The 17,035-nt window shown below is 43.9% G+C and overlaps 1 protein-coding gene across 3 annotated transcripts in view; it reads left to right on the top strand.

Moving 5' to 3' along the window:
* Positions 1–17,035, top strand: part of LOC115793136 (spectrin beta chain, non-erythrocytic 1-like) — a 126,488-nt gene that overhangs the window by 69,968 nt on the left and 39,485 nt on the right. For all 3 annotated transcript variants that reach the window (XM_030747953.1, XM_030747954.1, XM_030747952.1), the window contains 2 exons: positions 5,379–5,530; positions 11,620–11,793. In XM_030747953.1, coding sequence (XP_030603813.1) covers positions 5,379–5,530; positions 11,620–11,793 — 326 coding nt within the window. The remainder of the gene's footprint in view (positions 1–5,378; positions 5,531–11,619; positions 11,794–17,035) is intronic.

The raw sequence follows: 17,035 nt of genomic DNA, 5'->3' as shown, positions 1-17,035 counted from the left end.
TTCGGTTCAGGGAGTGTTTGTGAAAGAGCTCCTCGTCTCACTTAAGTTCCCTTCCTCTTTCCTCGTCTGCATCCTTTCTTTTCCTTTTCTTCTGCTCTTCCCGTCTTTTCCATAGGTTTTATTTTTCCTTGCTTGTTTCCTTTCTCCTCTGACTTTTCTCTTCCTCTCTTCATTCCTTTCCTCCCTTTCTCCCTTGCTTTAGGTTTGACTTCCCTTTCTCTCCTTACTCCCTCACCTTTTACTCCTTTCCTCTCATCTCTTGGCTTTCAGTTTTTATTTCTTTTAATTCTGAATGTTTTTTACCTTTTAATTTCGTTTTCTCTTCACTTTTCTTTTAGTTCCTCATTTTCATTCCTCAGCTGACCTTTCTTTCCTTTCCTTGCCTTGCTTCCTCTTTGCTCTGATCCTTTCCTTCCTTGCAGCCTTTGCTCTTCATGCTTTTTCTCCATATTCCCTCTATTTACTTATGTCCTTTCCTTCCTTTTCTTCCTGCCACCTTCCCTATTTTCCTTCCTGTCCTTTCCTACATTGTTCCCTTCCCTCTCCTGTTCGTTCCCTTTCTCTCCCCCTCCGTCCCTTTTCTGGAAACAGAGATGTTTGTTTGTTTTGGATAAAACATTTTAAAATCTATAACGAGCTCCACAAACTCCTTCATGAATTTTTGTTGATCTCGACTTCCTGACTTCGTGATGCATCGTGATCATGTTTATGAGAGTGCCGCATTCACACGATGATACGAGCAGTGATGCGCCTCACATGATGCTCATGCTCTACATTCCTCCCTGTGTGTGTGTGTGTGTGTGTGTGTGTGTGTGTGTGTGTGTGTGTGTGTGTGTGTGTGTACACCACACCCCTGTCTGGTTTGTGTGTACTTCCTCAGGCTCAGGTTAAGGTCATCCTCTAATTGTGTGTGTGTGTGTTATTGACCCACACAGACGCCCCATCAATACATCACTGTCTCGTGTGGCTCTAATGAAACACACACAGCTGCTTTTGTGCGTTCAGCAGTATCTGTGAGGTAACTGAAGCCTCTGACATTGGTTTCTGCTTCGCTGTGAGTGCCTGTCAGGGTGAGCTCGTGTAGTTTTGCATTAGCAGATCAAACCACTATATTTACCTCAGGGCCACCGCTCACCTGAAATCACTTCACCTAAAAAAAGAATCGCAGACAGAAAAATGAGTGAAACTTTTTTCCTGAAGCTAACATAAAACTATACCTGCTACAAACTGATCCAATCTTAAAATTACAAGTAAAAATAACAATAATTACAAAACGGCCCCCTATGAGCAGCACTTGGTGACAGTGGGAAGGAAAAAAACTCCCTTTAACAGGAAGAAACCTCCATCAGAACCAGGCTCAGGGAGGGGGGGTCATCTGCTGCAAAAAAATGAAAAAATTCATGATGCAGCACAACACCCAAAATCTCTGAGCTGCCTCACAGCAAGCTTCCTGAAGCTAGCCAATCAGAGGAGAGAGAGCCTTAAAGGGACGGGAGGTAAAATGGTTTGTTTCAGAAAGAACAGAGAGGTAAAGATTTGAACTATGATGCATGCAAAGCTGCTCCAGCAGGAACCAAGGAGTGCAAATATGAAGCTGCAGAATGGCTCTCTGAAGAATTTTTGGCTAGTTAGGTGCTGTTTCCTGGTAAGAAAACGCTGCAGGCAGGCCCTGCTGGTTTCACCAGACAGATGAGCTCAGAGATTAGACAGAAAACCAGACGTTTACAGGAACTCAGCGCCGCTCTCTGCTGTTGGTCTTGGCAACAATGTTCAAGTATTTCTCATAACTGGAGGTGAGATGTATTAAAGACAAACATGAGAAATAACACAAGGAGAAACTAAAAGTGTGTGTGTGTGTGTGTGTGTGTATGTATGTTGGGGCTTCCCCTTCCTGTGCTGAAAAAGCAGCAGATGCTCATCCCAGCAGGAAAATGTGTTCTCACACACACACACACGCTCTGCTGCGTGTAGGAAGCATGAAGATGGAGATTAGATGCTCTGCTTATCGCAGCAGCTCCTGAATCCACTCAGGAATCGGTCCGTCTCAACGAGCTGCCGTCAGTAACGTTCAGCACATCTGCGGATCGTTTACATTTTAATGATTCTCACTATAAAAACCAGCGACTCGTGCAGCAAACAAATGTTACTGAGGCCAAAAAATGTAAAGCATTCGCTCCTCTGAGGTGGAGGGAAAGCCGTGCAGGCAGCGTGGGACTTCACTCACCTTCCCCTGCAAACACTCGAGACCTCTGAATACGGTCAAATTAATGAGATTTTATTAATGATCACAGATTTTCTGAAGCCTGCACCATCTGTCTTTATTTTACTTTATTTTTTTTATCGGGTTTATTATTGAACTGTTTCTTGAGTTATAAATATTTTAGTTTTAACAGTCTGTCAGGATCCAAATGTGGATCCAACATTTGTGAAAAGAGGCTGGAAGTTTCTCATCTGGACCTCACAAATGCTCATCAGTCTGAAATGAGACTGGGAGGCGGCGTCTGAATGTTCTCCTGAATAATCGGAGCGAGTGGAGGGAATTTCCAGCCCTTCAACTGCTCGTGCTGATACACTTCCAGGAGTTTGTGTCTCGTAGCTTTCAGCAGAAGCCTGTTTGGTATTTTCGGTGCTGATGTTCTCCTGGCGAGGACGGTGTTGAAGCCTTCAGCAGCATCATCACTCCAGCTGTTTCCATTTAAAGGGAGTTATTTTCTGGGCAAACAAATGTTTTTATAGGATGAAATCTTTCATATCTGATTGTTAAAGCTAGAAAGCGTCACGTTGCATTGGTTTATGACCGTTCGTGCCTTTACTCATTCAGACCTCCTCACAGTCGTCCTCGCTGCTTCTTCCTGCTGATATCTGAGCAGTTGTAGACCTCGTGGCGTCTTCCAGCAGCTCCGGTTTGATATCACAATGTCTCCACGGTGTGTTTGTGCTGCTGAAGGCCATTCAACACTGAAGCCATTGTCCTGCTGCAGAATAGCACACACACACACGCACACACACACACACACACACTGTGAAGGTCGTGGATTTGTATCAATGTTTGTTTGCATGCATAAATCTTATCGGTCCAGTTTCCCTCCAGAGGTCACGCAGAGTTTATTCCAGTCTGACTTTCTGCACCAAGATCACCATCTGTCTGACTTTTAATGTGAAAGAAGAGCTTCCTGTTGTTAGTTTAAGTGGCGAGAGCAGAGAGGACTTTGCTGGAAGCGTCCTCTGTGAGGACACTGATGCCGACACCAGGAACACTGAATCATTTCAGAATCAGATTTTTGTTTTGTTTCCAGTAGAGACCATATTTGGGTCAGAGGGTGGAGTGCTAGGCTATTAGCTAATGCTAGCTAGCTTGGTTATCAGTCTGCATCCACATACCAATACCTGCAGATCACATCCAATTAAAATCCTCAAATTTCACTCAGCAAACTGGAGCTCCGCCTTCTTCTTGTTAGTCCAATGAAGCCAAAGCAGCCATATGATTGGTCAGATAATGTCATTAACATGCTCCAACAGTACAAACACGCTCCAGAGGTCCAGTTCAGGGACTCCTGTCAGCTGAGGGGAAGCCTAGCAGACAGCTCCACCTGTCAGTCAGAGAGGCCACGCCCCTAGTAATGCAAACTTTATTTAAACAGGTGAAATTAAACAGGAAATTATCCATAGAGACCAGAAATGTTGAAGTCTGCTGCAGTTGAAATCTGACAGGTTGGAGTATCAGCCCACCACGACCTTTGACCTCTGTCTTCACTGCCGGCTGCTTGAAATCCTCACAGAAGTGAGAGTTCAGAAATCAGTGGAGTGTGAAAGCACACCCTGAGCAGCTGTGGGTGTGGGTGTGGTGCCAGGTTGCGAAACTTCCTCCCGTGACCTGAAGTTCACTCGGTGTTCTGCACTGCAGCCACACTTGTTCGAGGGACGTAAATCTTTGGGGAACACCGTGTGGGAAGGATTGAATATCTAGAGTGAAGACTTTAGAGCAAACACAGCATCTGTGGACTCTTAAAAGTCCTCAGTGTCTTTGCTGGGCTGACAGTAACCTTCAAATGTTCTTCAGAAAGGTCTTAAAGCTGCTGCAACATCCAGATTCCTCTGTTTCTAGAAAGTGTTTCTCATGAAGCTTTTCCAGGCAGCACGCCCAAACTGCAGCCATCAGAGCTTTTTTATTTTTAGTGTTCACAACACATCAGTGACTCCAGCAGGATAACATCAGGTAGCTGCTGGGAGCAGACAGGATGGACTGAGGGGCTGCACCAAGGCCCAGGATAACAGAGGGGATTATTTTGAACTGTGAATCACCCAAAACTACTCTGGGACAGTCTGAGAATAAAAATCAGGAGGTGTAAATGAGCAGAATAGAGCCGCCTTAAGGATTGTGGGTGTTTTTATTGGATGGCTTTCAGTGTAAATGTGTTTTCTGTTTCTGTGAATGTGAGGCTTTAAATTTCATTAAGGTAATCTAACAGAGGTCTATAAAAGTCTGCAGAGACCTGAAAGCTGCAGATGCCCCGATGAAGGTAAGGCTGGGGTCTGACTTCAGGTTCTTGTGCAGGTGGAGCTGTTTCTTCATGTCATCCCAGTTTGATGCTGTCAGAATAGTTTCAGTCTGTCTTGGTTTGATTTACGGGCTCCCTTAACCTCGACCACAGATCTCTGTGGTTTCTTTACGCTTGCTTCCAGTCATCTTAAAGACCGATTTCAGGCTTTCTGTTTCTGACCCCTCCTTTGGTTTAACTGTGATAAATAAATCTGTACAAACGGTCATCAGTTCTAAATGATATAAATATGAACTTTGACCGACTCCAGCGAATGGAAACAGAGGTCTGGCTGCAGATATCAGATCAGCAGAGCAGCCAATGGATGCTCATCGAGGTTGACCCTCTAGCAAATGAATGTGGGTCAGTATTGGGTAATATCCTCGGCAGTGATAGAAACGCGTGTGTGTGTGTGTGTGTGTGTGTGTGTGTGTGTGTGTGTGTGTGTGTGTGTGTGTGTGTGTGTGTGTGTGTGAGATAACAATAACCATCAGGCTCGTGGGAAATAAACGGAGTTGCAGGTGTCAGCCATCAGGCGACACCTCCTCTGCTGCGTGATTGTGTGAATATTTTCAGCCGTGATTTAGGTTTAGTCTGCTTTGTCAGACACAGGAAACCTCACACACACACACACACACACACACACAAACTCCGCCCATCCAGGAACAATGCGGGATGCTGAAAACACGTCCACATCCACACACACCTGCAGAGGCCAGCAGGACGCTCAGAAACTGTCCCGACTCAGCGTCAGCCTCTCGCTGTTGCTGCCTCAGTTCTGATGGGGATCATGGCGACTCTAACGCTGTCTCTCTCTCTCTGTCTCTGTCTCCCATCCAGATGAGCGTGAAGCAGTACAGAAGAAGACCTTCACTAAGTGGGTGAACTCCCACCTGTCCAGAGTTTCCTGTCGAATCACCGACCTCTACATGGACCTAAGGGACGGACGCATGCTCATCAAGCTGCTGGAGGTCCTGTCAGGAGAGAGACTGGTGCGTTACATCACTGTCACGGCTTTTATTTTGAAAGAACCCTGATATCTGGGTTTTGGTTATGGCTGCTTTCTGGTTTTGCAGCCATTGTTCTGCTGACCGATCACAGATCATCAAGTATCACTGTAACTTTTTGTGCACTTAAAAACAAAAAGTCTTAGATTTGTAAACAGGAAGCTGCAGATGGAAAAATAAAATTCCTCAGTGTTCATTAATGAAAAGCTCAGCGCTCTTCACCCTCAGCTGCACCCCAGCAGCTGCCGGGCGTCTCCGCTCCCCCACTCGGTCTTATCTAAACTGTTCGTTCTCTGGAGATGAAATGAGGCATTTATGGCTCCAGCAATCATTAACCTCATAACACAATCCTTGGTCTGCCTCGCCTCACTGAGAAAAGATCCACTATAAACCAGATCAGCTTCTGATTCGGTCGTTTTCCTCCTGGGTGAGCTTAATTAAATACAGACGTGCGTAACCCAGGAGTCTGTTTACGCTTTACACATCCAAAAAATATAAGAACAGCAGTTCAACAACTGACTTTAAATCATCAGAGCAACAGGAAATCTGTAGGGAAAGACTCTCAGTCATTAATCGGTCGGCTTCATTGCTGCTGTCTGTAAATTTATGTCAGGCAGGGGGCCAATAATCAATGATGAGGTGGTCAATGATGATCAGCAGCTGAGTGCAGCCCGTGAAGAGAGGACACCATAAAACAGGAAACATGTTTCACCACTTTAAACAACTTTAAACCAAACAAACTGAAACCAGCATCAGTAATTAATAACTTATAATTAATGGACACGTGTCTGAGGAGACGTTAACCGTGTTTTAAATTTAAATTTTAGGGACACTGTAAAAAATAAATAAAATGAGGCTTAGCATGGCTGATTGGCTTTATTTTAATGTGATGAACTCAAATATTTTCAGTATTAAAGTATTTTGATTGCTTGTCGTGCTACACGTCGATACATTAATCAGATTTTATTTATTTACCTTTTTGTGCACCTGTTACAGCAGCTTGTTTTTATTCTTTGACTCGCCTACAGCAGCTTTGCATAATTCACAGTTCAAAATAATCCTCCTTTATCTCATACTGGGCCTCAGTTCATCCTCTGTCTGAAATTAGCTGTTTTAGGTCCTCCCCCTTTAAGACAGCTTTTTTCTAATTGGCTGCAGCAGGTGGGTGGGGCCTCTGTGTGTGAGATGACCATACAAGGAAATCCACTCTTACTGACATCACACAGACCAAGTGTAGAAAAAAGCCAATAAAGTGAGTGTTTAGAGCAGCAGGGATTACTGAGCTCATTATGAGAAACGCTGGTTTCATATGAAAATCTGGAACAGGAGATTTCAAAGGTCCATTTTAACAAGCTTAAAAGAGTATTAGCAATAAAAAAATAAATATATGGAGGTGGAAAATCTGTTTGATTTCTACAGTAACTTTAGTATTTGTAATTAAGCCATACAAACTTTGGATATCTTTAGAGGCATTTGAAGTACGCAGGGGTATTTCCAAATGTTTCCACATGAAACTTTCAGGGCTAAATTTCTACTGTTAGACCCGTTCACCTCAGGGAGGATGCACCGCAGCCTGAACGACCTGCAGCATCTCTCAGAGCAGCAGGAACCAGCCTGGATGTTTGATCTGTTTCTGATCGTTCACTGCAGGAAAAAGTGCATTCTGGGTAAACTTCCAGGGCTCGTGTGTGGGATATGAAAGGTTTATTTTTACCTACTTTTTAAATGTATTTTTTCAGATTTCTCTGCTGTTATATTGAATCACTGATATGTTGAACTCGGTAAACATGATTTAAGTCTGAAAATATAAAGGTGTATAAACTTCCTGCTTTAAAATGAAGGCATTTCTGATGGTTTGGTGCTGCTTTCTAAACTAAATCCAAACAGTCTGGTGCTTCAGCTGTGAGATTCTTGCTTATTTAACAGCTTTTTTTCTAGTTTTTGGATTTTAAATTCGGAGTAGAGAGTTCGTTGGTGTCCGTCTGTCTTCCTGCTGTATTTTCCTTACGCTCACATGATGCTAATTCACTCAGTTTTCTAGATTCCCCCCTCAGACTGTGACTTCCGAAGCTCCAAGCCAAACTCTCCTCCGCCTCTTCTTCCTCTTCTTCTTCTCTTTTCTTTTTCTTCTTCTTCTGTCTGTTGAACCTCCTCGACTCTGGCCTCCTCTCTCTGCTATGCTGTCATCCGGCTTTTTCTCAGCCTGTCAAACACGCGCAGAGAGAGAAAACGCAGCCTGCCGGGAATCCGGCTTTCCTCGGTTTTCTCCTGACTTTCTGTCCGTGTTTCACCTTTTGTTTGGACAGCGTTGGAGGAGGATGTTAAAAACAGAGTGATAGTGAAGTGTGAAGCAGGCTGGATGGAGGGGAAATGGTGGTAGATGGAGTGTGTGGGGGGGTGTTTGAGTTGTGAAAGGAGTCATTGAGTAACTTTGAGGGTTTACATGGCGCCGAACGCCTCCAGAAGCAGCAGAAGAATCTGAGAGCGAGCGGCTGTTTCCACCCTGCAGGGGCGCATTTAAAGGACGAGTCCAACCAACACAGCGAGGACAGACTGCTGAATCTTTAAATAGCTTCAAAACTTCAGCATAAACTCAGCTACAGTTTCAGATTATTACAGCCCACTGTAACGGTACAGTTGTACACGCAGTGTTTCGTGGTTTCAGTTGGTCAAACCATCTCATCTGTAGCTGAAGCAGGACATGGAAGCATGTTTCCCCAGGCATTAGATGTTAAATGGAAGCTGGGACACAGTTCAGGCCTCACAGCAACAGTTTTTCCTCATGAAGAAAAGCAAACATGGATCTGAGATTCAGTGACATAAGTCTGATGACCTCTGGTGACCCTTGCAGTGATGGGGAGTCTCTAAACTTTAAAAACTGCTCTTTGCAGATGAACTGAGGTCGGTGAGTCGAGCCCGTCACCAACAGTAACAGTGTAACTCGTGTTTACTGAGTAGTTTTTAGTGCATACGCCTAACCAGGTATCCAGGTATGTAACAGGGAGATGCAGTCGGCATCTGGTGTTGGGATATCCTATTAGGCGCATCGCCACCCACCTGCTGGTCAAACCTTCAGATTATTGGGGTCAACCAATCAGAAAAAGGTTGCTTTAAAGGGGGAGGAGCTAAAACAGCTTGTTTCAGAGAGATGATGACCTGAGGCGCAGCACCAGGACCCAGTATAAGGCAAAGAAGGATTGTTTTGAACTGTGAATCATGCAGAGCTGGGAGTGGGTCAGCTTCAATCTAATCTAATCTGCTGCAGGGCGACGTGGCCTCAAAGGAAGATGTATCAGAGAAATCTGAAGTCTTCTGGTCAGATAAAATCTCAGAAATGATTTAAATTTGGTAGCATTTGTTAAAGAAGTGACTCAGAGGGCTTAAATGGCAGTTTTTAAATGGAAGGAATTTGTTGGGAGCTGTTTCCTGCAGCCGAGGGTGCATGTGGGACTGAGCTGAAAAAAACAACCAGATAATGAATGATAATGAGGGAACATGTCAGCAAGTCCCACAGTGTGGATTTCTGATGCTTTCTGGCCAATAGTGAAACACAGCATTTGTTAGTACGATGCATTTTTGTTGGAGTATTGTATTATAAAACCATATCCATCACTGTCCTCCCCGATCCAGGATTTATCCTAAGGGGCTGTTTAGGTCGATCCAAAAACCAAGCCTGGAGGTTTGGATGAGGTCCCGTTCGGGTAAAGGTTTCAAATAAATCTCACCACAATCACTCACAACACAAACAGGCCACCCCTGTTTCATGACACAGCATGATGTTTGAGTCTAAAAGTAGCTCCAACCTTCTGCTGGTGGAAATTCCCTCTCCGGATCAGCCGGGTGCTGATCCGAAATGAGAGCCGCTGCTGATGGAGGTGAAACGAATAGTTTCAGTGTCTGAAGGTGCTGATGGGTGTATGAAGCAACCCACACTGAGCCTCTGTGCGGTTTGTTGGATTTGTGCCACCAGCACACAAACTGGTCCGAGTCCTGAATCACAGCTGGGCGGTGTTTGTGTCCATGTGAAGAAAGGTCTGCGTGTTATTGTTGGACTCCATCCTGGTTGTAGTTTTCTGGATGAAAGGTGTGTGTGTGTGTGTGTGTGTGTGTGTGTGTGTGTGTGTGTGTGTGTGTGTGTGTGTTTGCTGCTCTGCAGGCTCAGACTTTTATTTTATTGCTGTTATTTATTCGTTCTGTGTTTAGTTTATATTTCAGGAGTTCTTCCAGATTTAATCTTCCTGCACATGTCAGAGCGATCGGAGGGACTTTCAGCACGTCATTAAACATACAACAACATGCGAGTTTAAACGTGTGAAAACAGGAAGCTGCAGTAGAAATACAGACGGGCCTGCAGCCTCACCTGAGTCCATTAGTTCTCTGCCGTTTACCTGGAGCTCCTCCAGGGGCCTCCCGACCTCCATGATGTCACCTGGTTTGGGGAGGTTTAGCGTTAGCCTCGGTATTAGCGCTTTGATGACTGCAGTGTTTTTCTGAAGTTCTCGTATTTGGGCGAGAGCATTGTTAGATAGTGCTTCGTCCATACCTCGTGTTTTTTTTTTTTTTTACACTTTATTATTTTTTATTTTTTTAATTTCTATTTTTATATATTTTGTTTTAAGCTTTCACCTTTTTATTTTTATTTTTTTACTAGCTACATAAATATTTTAATTTAATTTATTCATTTACAGTTTTACCCTTTTTGTCTTTTAATTTACTGCTATTATATATTTTATTATTTTACACTTTAATCTTTTAGTTTTTACTTTTATCACAAAAATTTAATTTTTTAAATTTTATTCGTTTTTCCTGGTTTTTACTTTTTGTTACTGTTATTTGGAATTTTTACCTTATTTTTTTCAGTCTTCACTGCTGTTGTAATTATTTTATTTTCTGTCTGGCCTCTGCACGTGTTGTTTTCTGTGAGCCGTTTGTGCTGTTTCAGCTTTGACCTGTTGCACCTTTTGTCCCTTTGGCTCCACCTTTAAGTGAAATATGATCGATATAAAGGTGTAACACAGCCGTCTTTAATCATGGCAGTTGTCCCTGAGAGCAGCCCACTGTCCTGCTCGTTTCTGGCTGTGTGTCACATTCAGCTCCAGCTGAGTTGCGGCCGTTTGTTGTGCAACACAAAGCTGAGCTGTCACACATCTGGCTGATGGTTCAGGGCTGGATTGTTACAGTAAAGTAGGTTATCGCAGCGTTAAATCATCCCGTAAATCCCTCGGCCATAATCGCAGCCGGGTCCTCTCCATTCATCATGTTCTGCTCACCGACGCTCAGAGGGTCACGACGCCTTCTCCGGGACAGCAATGAGCTCACCTGCACGGCCTGATTTTATTTGTTGCAAAGGGAGGAAGTTTTTACACGTTTCATCATCACAGCTGAAAAGCTTCAGTCCTCAGATTTAATCGTTTCTCTCATCGTTTTCTCATCGTTGCAGCTTTGCACCAAAGTGTGAATAAAAATGGACACAGTTGCACAAAAGTGACTAAAATATTTAGGAGTAAGGGGAGGTGGCCTTGTTCTCTGGCTGAACCCACCTTGCAGCGCCCCCTGGTGTGTGATGTGATGTTTCATGTGACGTGAAACAAGCTGATCATCAACCAAAACTAAAGCAAATTAATACCAATTTATTAGGTAGAAATATTTAGAATGATGAAGTTAAAAGTGCTGCTGCTGTTTTGTTCCTGAGTGCAGCATGTGTATATTTAAACCTTTTTTAATGCTTTATTTAATGTCCTGAATTTTTATGCAGTTAAATAGATTAGTGTATATAGCACCTAATTACCACTTTAAGGGTCACAGACATTTGAAGCCACAAATGGCAGATCTGTGATGTTTCCATGAGGAACAAATGCAGGGATCTGAAATCAGGAGACCCAAAGCAGCTGCAGCAAGAAGAAGTAAATAAATGATCGAACTCTTGACTCAGTCGATAATACAGAACGTTTGAGAGCGTTCAGCTGTGTCTGCAGCTGTTTGCTGCTGCTTCGTGTTTACGCGTGGACGCTTGAAGCGCTTCACGGTTTCTGATTTCTGAAAAAATAAAAACACTTCTGTGTTTGTCATTTCAGCCGAAACCCACGAAGGGTCGTATGAGGATCCACTGCTTGGAAAATGTGGACAAGGCTCTGCAGTTCCTGAAGGAACAGAGGGTTCACCTGGAGAACATGGGCTCCCACGACATCGTCGACGGAAACCACCGCCTCACTTTAGGCCTCATCTGGACCATCATCCTGCGCTTCCAGGTAACGGGCAACCGAGCAAGGTTGCATCCCATGATGAGAGGATATCATGTCAGGTGGAGGGCAGCACGATGGCGCCGTGGTTAGCACCGTTGCTTCACAGCAAGAATGTCCTGAGTTTGAATCCCCCATCTGTGGTCTCTCTGTGTGGAGTTTGCATGCTCTCCCCGTGTCTGCGTGGGTTCTCTCCCGGTTCTCCGGTTTCCTCCCACAGTCCAAAGACATGCAGTCAGTGGGGTTAGGTTAATTGGTGATTCTAAATTGCCCATAGGTGTGAATGGTTGTCTGTTTCTGTGTGTTGGCTCTGCAACAGACTGGTGACCTGTCCAGGTGTACCCCGCCTCTCGCCCTATGACAGCTGGGATAGGCTCCACCCCCCCAGAATGAGAGGCGTGAGTGTGGTGGGTGGTGGTCGTTCAGGCACCTCACCCTCACGCTGCTGCCTAAGGATGGGAATGATCGTCGGGGTTTTTGAGGCGCGCAGCGGCTAAGGAAGGCTGTACACGCCCGGGGGCTCGATCAGCTGCTTTCCTCACACAGATGCTGGACGGCATCCTTCTGACCTCCTGTTGGTCAGATGGTAATGTCAGCTGATCTGTGTCGCTCCTTGTGTTCGCTCTGCCGGGGAGGGGTTACCGTTTACGGGCACGCTGACCGTCCTGTTGTGGTCACTGATGGTCTGTACCCCTTCACACACACTGTGGGGGTTAGTGTTTGGCTCTAATGCCCTGCTTCAGGTTACCCTGGCTACACTGTAAGCTGCAGTCGCCACGCCTAAAAGCAGTGTCTCACATTTTTAATAAGCGCTGGAGCAGCAGCTGGTTTCTGGTTGGGGAAAAACTGAAATACTTTGGCTGCAGAAACTAATATATTTTTAACTCCAGAGATCCCATAAACAGCACAGACAGCATTATTTCCATCCCTGATTCTGCAGCCCCAAAACTGACGTTCTTGGGATTACCATGTTCCCTTTGTATTAAGGTGTCCTGGTGCCATTCTGCATCCCTAAAATAATACAGCATATATTAAAATTGACATTTGAGCTGGAAACCTTGATACTGTTTTCATCCCAAAGGATTACATGTACCGTTTAAATACTCATACCTACTTTATTCAGAGTTCACAGTGAGCTTTTTGTGAGCAGGGCTCATCTGAGCGTCCACGCTGTGCACGTACTTTGAGTCAGTTATTCACACGGGATGCGAAACGGTTATCTGCAGCCCTTTTATTAAATTATATAGTTGAAATTAAAACACTGAGTGGCAGAATTTTAATAAATGAGAAACTAAATTATATGTATTATTTTTCAATTAGAAGTCATTTAAAGGTATGTAGCTATGAAAACATTGTTGTACTAATAAATGGTAAATTGTGAGCTTCCTGCTCATGGATTCAATGATGAAATCAAATGAGAGGAATCGCAGTCAGAAACCCGACTCGTCCTGTGACGTGGGTTTTACTGTATGTCGACAAGGTCGATGTCATCAGTGGGACAGTGAACAGTTGGGGGGGAAATGGGTGAAAAGGATTTAGCTTTTATAAGCTGTGAGGATTAAAAACTCTGATGGTTCAGACCCTGCAGGAACGAGGGTGAAATAGAGCCGAGTGCGGACCGATAGCAGGACCGTTTGTTTCGTGTGTGTGTGTCAAGTTTGATTCAAGCTGTCGGACTCAAACTGATGGACGTGCATCAATGAAGGTGAGACGTTTATATCTATGTGTTTGTGGATCTTTGGAAGGACCTGCTGGAGTTGGAGACAGGAGTTTTTTTTTTTTTAGGAAATTTAGAGATGTTTTGGGGAATAAGGCTGTTTTCTGTTTGGATGCAGAAATATTGTGAAGACATTTTGTGTTCTTAGTGTGGTCGTCTTCAGCCACGCTGAGGTTTAGGGAATCACAGTAATGAATGTACTCTGATGTACAGAGGTAAAATACACTGTACTGCTAAAAGTATTCACTCGTCTGCCTTCACACACACATGAACCTGAGTAACATCCATTCATAATCCAGAGGCTTTAATATGCTGTGGGCCCACCCTTTGTGTCAACTCAATAACCACATCACTGACGATAGGGTACACTCTTTATTCGTTGCCATCAACAAAACCTACAAAACTCCCAGCACCCCCTGCGCACTCCTCACTCCACCCTCCGACACATGCGCAGTAGGATAATACAACTTAACAATCTCCCCTCTTTCTTTAAAGAATACAGAACAAATTAAAACAACATTTTAACTTTACTTATTTGAACTTAATCTTTAAATTGCCACTCCCCCTCACTAAGGGCTCTCAGCAGTCCAAGTGCAGATGCTCCCACTTTTGTTAAGCAGTTAGCAAGCTGCTCTTTGGTAGATGTCCATATGATTTTTTGAATTGTCCCTGATTCCATAAGTTCTTTGATGCCGCTGATCTCAAGTCGAAGTCTCTTTTCAGTTACAGATTTTGTAGACTTTACAGCATCAAGAAGGGAATGGTTGTCTGTTACACAGATAATGGGCAGAATGTTGTGTGTGCCATCACCAACCATGAGCTCTGAATAGAGTGTAGCTAGAAAGACAGCACTATCAATTCCATCTGCAAGTGCTAAAGTCTCTCCAGCTAACGTGCTTCGTACCACTCTCTTGATCCGTTTTGACTGCCAGCATATAGGTGAAAATTTTCCATCTTCTCCCATCAGCATGATGAAGTGTCCACCTTGTGTTCCTCCATCCGCGAGGTTTCCCATAGAGGAATCACTGAACACCAGTAACTTGTGGTTTTTGTTGTCTCCCAGATATTGGAACTTCAGGGTAACTTCTTCGGATTTAAGTTTTCTGACCAGTTTGTTTGCACAGTGCAATGTCTGGATGGTAGCATGTTTTGTATTTGACGCCAAGATGGATATGTCACACATGATGTCAGGTCTGCTCTGTCTTGCTACCCACAGAATCTGTCCAATCTTGGATTTTAACATATCCATCTCTGTGTTTGTTAAAGGAGCCTCCCGCTGTGGTGCTCTGGTGGGATTTATAAGAACGGGCTGTAGGTTTTTTATTTATGCACGCTGTTGTACTTTTATTTCATTCTGCAGAGAATGAACCTCCATCCCAATGTAGTTGAAGCTGTTATGTTCTTCTCGTCCAACTTGAAAAGCAGCTTTCAGTTTGGGAATAACAGCTGAAGAGAACATGTCTGACCCACCCCATACAAAGTCATCCACATGGCATGCAAGGACTCCTGTCACCTTACAGAAGTCATCTTGCCAGTAGAAGACAGCTGGATCGACTTTTGACACAGTGCCTCCCAGTTTCTGCATGGTTTCTCTCACCTTGTTGTACCAGAACAAGGAAGCATATGCCAAGCCATACACACATTTGTTTAGCTTCCATACAAATCCTTCACTTTCTGCCTCTTGAGGTGGACGGATATACACATCCCGGGTTAAATCTTTACCTTGCAAGAAGGCTGCTTTGATGTCCATGGAGTTCATTTTCCATTTATTCTGACATATGACGGCTATGACCATCTTCAGGGATTCGGAGGAACAAGTGGGTGAATCTTTAGGAAGTTCTTGAGTGCTTATTTCTTCAAAGCCTCTTGCAACCAGTCTAGCTTTGGGTACAATGCCCACTTGTGTTTTCTTGAGTGTGCACACCCATCTCGTTGATATGCATTTCTGACCTTCATCTTTTTCCTCTGTAAATACATTGTTCGTTTTCCAGTTGTCAAGTTCAGTTTGTTTGGCATGTGAGAAAATATCCTCATTCACCATTAATATTTCATCTCTGTTGCTGTCGGTGTTTGACTTGACATTTTCAACTATTTCAAGGTTGTTTACCTGTCCCATATCAACTGATCCTGTGGATCCAGCTTTTTCCTCTGGCTCACTGTATTCCAAATTGTACCAGTTTCTGTGTTTCCCACTGGCCTTTCCTGCCCGGCTGGTTATTCTTCCAGAATATTTTTGTCCTGTTTCTTTGTCTGTATATTTAACTACTTGTCCAGCTTTCAGTTTCAGTTCTTCACTGACGGTTGTTGAGTGTGCCAGTGGGAGATCACCCTCTCCAGGCTGTACTGATTCACAGGAGGATTCGTTGTTTTCTGTAGTGCGATGTGGTCCATCCCTTGTCGATGTCACCTCTTCATGTTCGCTTTCAAAATCAAGTCCTGCTGCTGGTGTTTCAAAAGTTTTTTCTTCCGTTTTGGTCAGATTTTCCTTCTTAGTTTCTTCCTGTTTTTCTTGTGTTGCATTCACTTTTCTTAGCTTAGACTGGTGTACTCTGACATATGTTCCACCATGCCTGACAAATATTACTACGCCATCTTGGCCAATAACCACGCCTGGACCTTTCCACTCTTGACAGTCTGTACGTTTATAATAGACTTTGTCTCTTGTTTCATATTTTTCATCCGTGGGCCGCAGCTGTTTTCGAAGGGCTCTTCGTATCCTCTCAGAACATTCAGCCTCAGCAAAAGCCTTTCTCATGCAATGCAGTGTTGCAGTCTGATGACCCATCCATGTGTTGACATTAGTTTCCAATGCTGGAGGTCTATCAGTTAGGACTGAAAGTAGGTTTGGGTTTTGTCCAAAGACAAGTTGATAGGGGCTGTAGCCGTGTACATTGTGCATGCAGTTTTTTGCCATCAAAGCCCAGTCCAGAGCCATTTTCCAGTCACATTTGTTGTCTCTCTTTACCTTAAGTAACATTTCAGTGAGGATCTGATTGTGTCTTTCCAGGAGGCCGTTGCTCCATGGACTGTATCCTGCTGTGGTTTTAACTTCAATGTTAAAATGTTCAGCCATGTCTCTTATTTCTTCGTTGTTAAATTCACCTCCATTGTCACTGAATAGTCTGCGTGGTGGACCATGAATGCTTATCCAGCAGTGAATAAAGTGCTTCACTATCTCTTTGGGTCTTTTCGTGGTGATAATACTTCCTGCACTGAACCTTGTAAAATGATCAATGGCATGTAGATACCACAGTCCTGGCTCAAGCTCATGCAGGTCCACAGCTACGGTTTCATTATATGTTGCAGCCATGGGTAAACCCACTGCAGGTTTGTGTTTTGGTTTACTGTATCGAATGCATATTTCACAGTTTTCTACAATTTCCTTCAGGATTGTAATGCTTTCCTCATCAATGTTGCCTGAGCAGGACAGGAGTTTTTGCAATCTGTCAACTGAGGCATGTCCAAATTGTTTATGCAGCTTTAGCAGTACTGCTTTTTTTTCCTTTGTTGTCATGTTTTCTGTCACGATGAGAA

The sequence above is a fragment of the Archocentrus centrarchus genome, chromosome 15 (assembly GCF_007364275.1).
Source record: "Archocentrus centrarchus isolate MPI-CPG fArcCen1 chromosome 15, fArcCen1, whole genome shotgun sequence".
NCBI lineage: Eukaryota > Metazoa > Chordata > Actinopteri > Cichliformes > Cichlidae > Archocentrus > Archocentrus centrarchus.
Note: the sequence above shows the minus strand (reverse complement) of the source record. Positions and strands in the feature narration are given on the sequence as shown.